At 55.9% G+C, this 2,500-nt stretch overlaps 1 protein-coding gene across 2 annotated transcripts in view; it reads right to left on the bottom strand.

Annotated features, from left to right (window-relative positions):
- Positions 1-2,500, bottom strand: part of LOC138980036 (prophage side tail fiber protein homolog StfR-like) — a 20,299-nt gene that overhangs the window by 1,932 nt on the left and 15,867 nt on the right. For both annotated transcript variants that reach the window (XM_070352830.1, XM_070352829.1), the window contains one exon: positions 1,628-2,297. In XM_070352830.1, coding sequence (XP_070208931.1) covers positions 1,628-2,297 — 670 coding nt within the window. The remainder of the gene's footprint in view (positions 1-1,627; positions 2,298-2,500) is intronic.

The following is a 2,500-nucleotide window of genomic DNA, read 5'->3' as shown; positions in this document are numbered from 1 at the left end:
TGGCGAGCTGTGTTTACAACGAAGAAGGGGGAAGTGTACTCACGCTCTGAGGTTCGCCTGTGCCCTGGCGAGCTGTGTTTACAACGAGAAGGGGGGAAGTGTACTCACAAGGTTAGCCTGTGCCCTGGCGAGCTGTGTTTACAACGAAGAAGGGGGAAGTGTACTCACGCTCTGGGGTTAGCCTGTGCCCTGGCGAGCTGTGTTTACAACGAGAAGGGGGGAAGTGTACTCACGCTCTGGGGTTAGCCTGTGCCCTGGCGAGTTGTGTTTACAACGAGAAGGGGCGAAGTGTACTCACGAGGTTAGCCTGTGCCCTGGCGAGCTGTGTTAACAACGAGAAGGGGGGAAGTGTACTCACGAGGTTAGCCTGTGCCCTGGCGAGCTGTGTTAACAACGAGAAGGGGGGAAGTGTACTCACGCTCTGAGGTTCGCCTGTGCCCTGGCGAGCTGTGTTTACAACGAGAAGGGGGGAAGTGTACTCACGAGGTTAGCCTGTGCCCTGGCGAGCTGTGTTAACAACGAGGAAGGGGGAAGTGTACTCACGAGGTTAGCCTGTGCCCTGGCGAGTTGTGTTTACAACGAGGAAGGGGGAAGTGTACTCACGCTCTGAGGTTAGCCTGGGCCCTGGCGATCTGTGTTTACAACGAGGAAGGGGGAAGTGTACTCACGTTCTGAAGTTAGCCTGTGCCCTGGCGAGCTGTGTTTACAACGAGGAAGGGGGAAATGTGCTCACGTTCTGAGGTTAGCCTGTGCCCTGGCGAGCTGTATTTACAACGAGGAAGGGGAAAGTGTACTCACGCTCTGAGGTTCGCCTGTGCCCTGGCGAGCTGTGTTTACAACGAGGAAGGGGGAACTGTACTCACGAGGTTAGCCTGTGCCCTGGCGAGTTGTGTTTACAACGAGGAAGGGGGAAATGTGCTCACGTTCTGAGGTTAGTCTGTGCCCTGGCGAGCTGTGTTTACAACGAGGACGGGGGAAGTGTACTCACGTTCTGAGGTTCGCCTGTGCCATGGCGAGCTGTGTTTACAACGAGGAAGGGGGAAATGTGCTCACGTTCTGAGGTTAGTCTGTGCCCTGGCGAGCTGTGTTTACAACGAGGAAGGGGGAAGTGTACTCACGAGGTTAGCCTGTGCCCTGGCGAGTTGTGTTTAATACGTAGAAGGGGGAAGTGTATTCACGTTCTGAGGTTAGTCTGTGCCCTGGCGAGCTGTGTTTACAACGAGGAAGGGGGAAGTGTACTCACACTCTGAGGTTAGCCTGTGCCCTGGCGAGCTGTGTTTACAACGAGGAAGGGGGAAGTGTACTCACGAGGTTCGCCTGTGCCCTGGCAATCTGTGTTTACAACGAGGAAGGGGGAAGTGTACTCACACTCTGAGGTTAGCCTGTGCCCTGGCGAGCTGTGTTTACAACGAGGAAGGGGGAAGTGTACTCACGTTCTGAGGTTATCCTGTACCCTGGCGAGATGTGTTTTCAACGAGGAAGGGGGAAGTGTACTCACGCTCTGAGGTTAGCCTGTGCCCTGGCGAGCTGTGTTTACAACGAGGAAGGGGGAAGTGTACTCACGTTCTGAGGTTAGCCTGTGCCCTGCAAGCTATGTTTACAACGAGGAAGTGGGAAGTGTTCTCACGTTCTGATGTTAGTCAGTGCACTGGCGAGCTGTCTGGCCCTCCTTCTGGCAGCCTCCGCGGCCTGTTCAGCTGCTTCTTCGGCTGCTTCGGCTGCTTCTTCGGTTGCTTCGGCTGCGTCTTCTGCAGCCTCCGCGGCCTGTTTAGCTGCTTCTTCGGCTGCTTTCATGGCTTCTTCAGCCGCATCTTCAGCTGCTTCTTTGGCCGCTTCAGCAGCGTCTTCGGCAGCCTCCGCGGCCTGTTCGGCTGCTTCTTCGGCTGCTTCGGCTGCGTCTTCGGCAGCCTCTGCGGCCTGTTCAGCTGCTTCTTCGGCTGCTTCGGCTGCGTCTTCAGCAGCCTCCGCGGCCAGTTTAGCTGCTTCTTCGGCTGCTTTCATGGCGTCTTCAGCCGCATCTTCGGCCGCTTCAGCAGCGTCTTCAGCAGCCTCCGCGGCCAGTTTAGCTGCTTCTTCGGCTGCTTCCAGGGCGTCTACACCCGCATCTTTGGCCATTTCAGCAGCATCTTTGGCAGCTTCCTTAGCCTTTTCAGCTGCTTCTTCGGCTGCTTCGGCTGCGTCTTCGGCAGCCTCCGCGGCCTGTTCAGCTCTTTTTTGGGCCTCCTCTACCATGTTCTCTGCAGACTCTGAGGACTCCGAAGATGACTCCGAAGATGACCCCGAAGATGACCCCATGTCTGCAAAGATGACAATTGTTCTGTTTTTACATGAGTCAGCATTTCTCCTCTGAGCTGATTAAGCCCGGAGGAAAGAGGGGGCTGGTGGAGGGGGGGAGGGGGTACTGTTTCGTTATAGACGACACAGGCGTTCGGAAAGCGGAGGGGGATAAGGGGGATGCTATTTTGCTATCGTCGTTGTTTAAGGATACATGGATTTGCAG

Source organism: Littorina saxatilis, linkage group LG11 (genome assembly GCF_037325665.1).
Source record: "Littorina saxatilis isolate snail1 linkage group LG11, US_GU_Lsax_2.0, whole genome shotgun sequence".
In the NCBI taxonomy this organism is placed as follows: domain Eukaryota; kingdom Metazoa; phylum Mollusca; class Gastropoda; order Littorinimorpha; family Littorinidae; genus Littorina; species Littorina saxatilis.
Note: the sequence above shows the minus strand (reverse complement) of the source record. Positions and strands in the feature narration are given on the sequence as shown.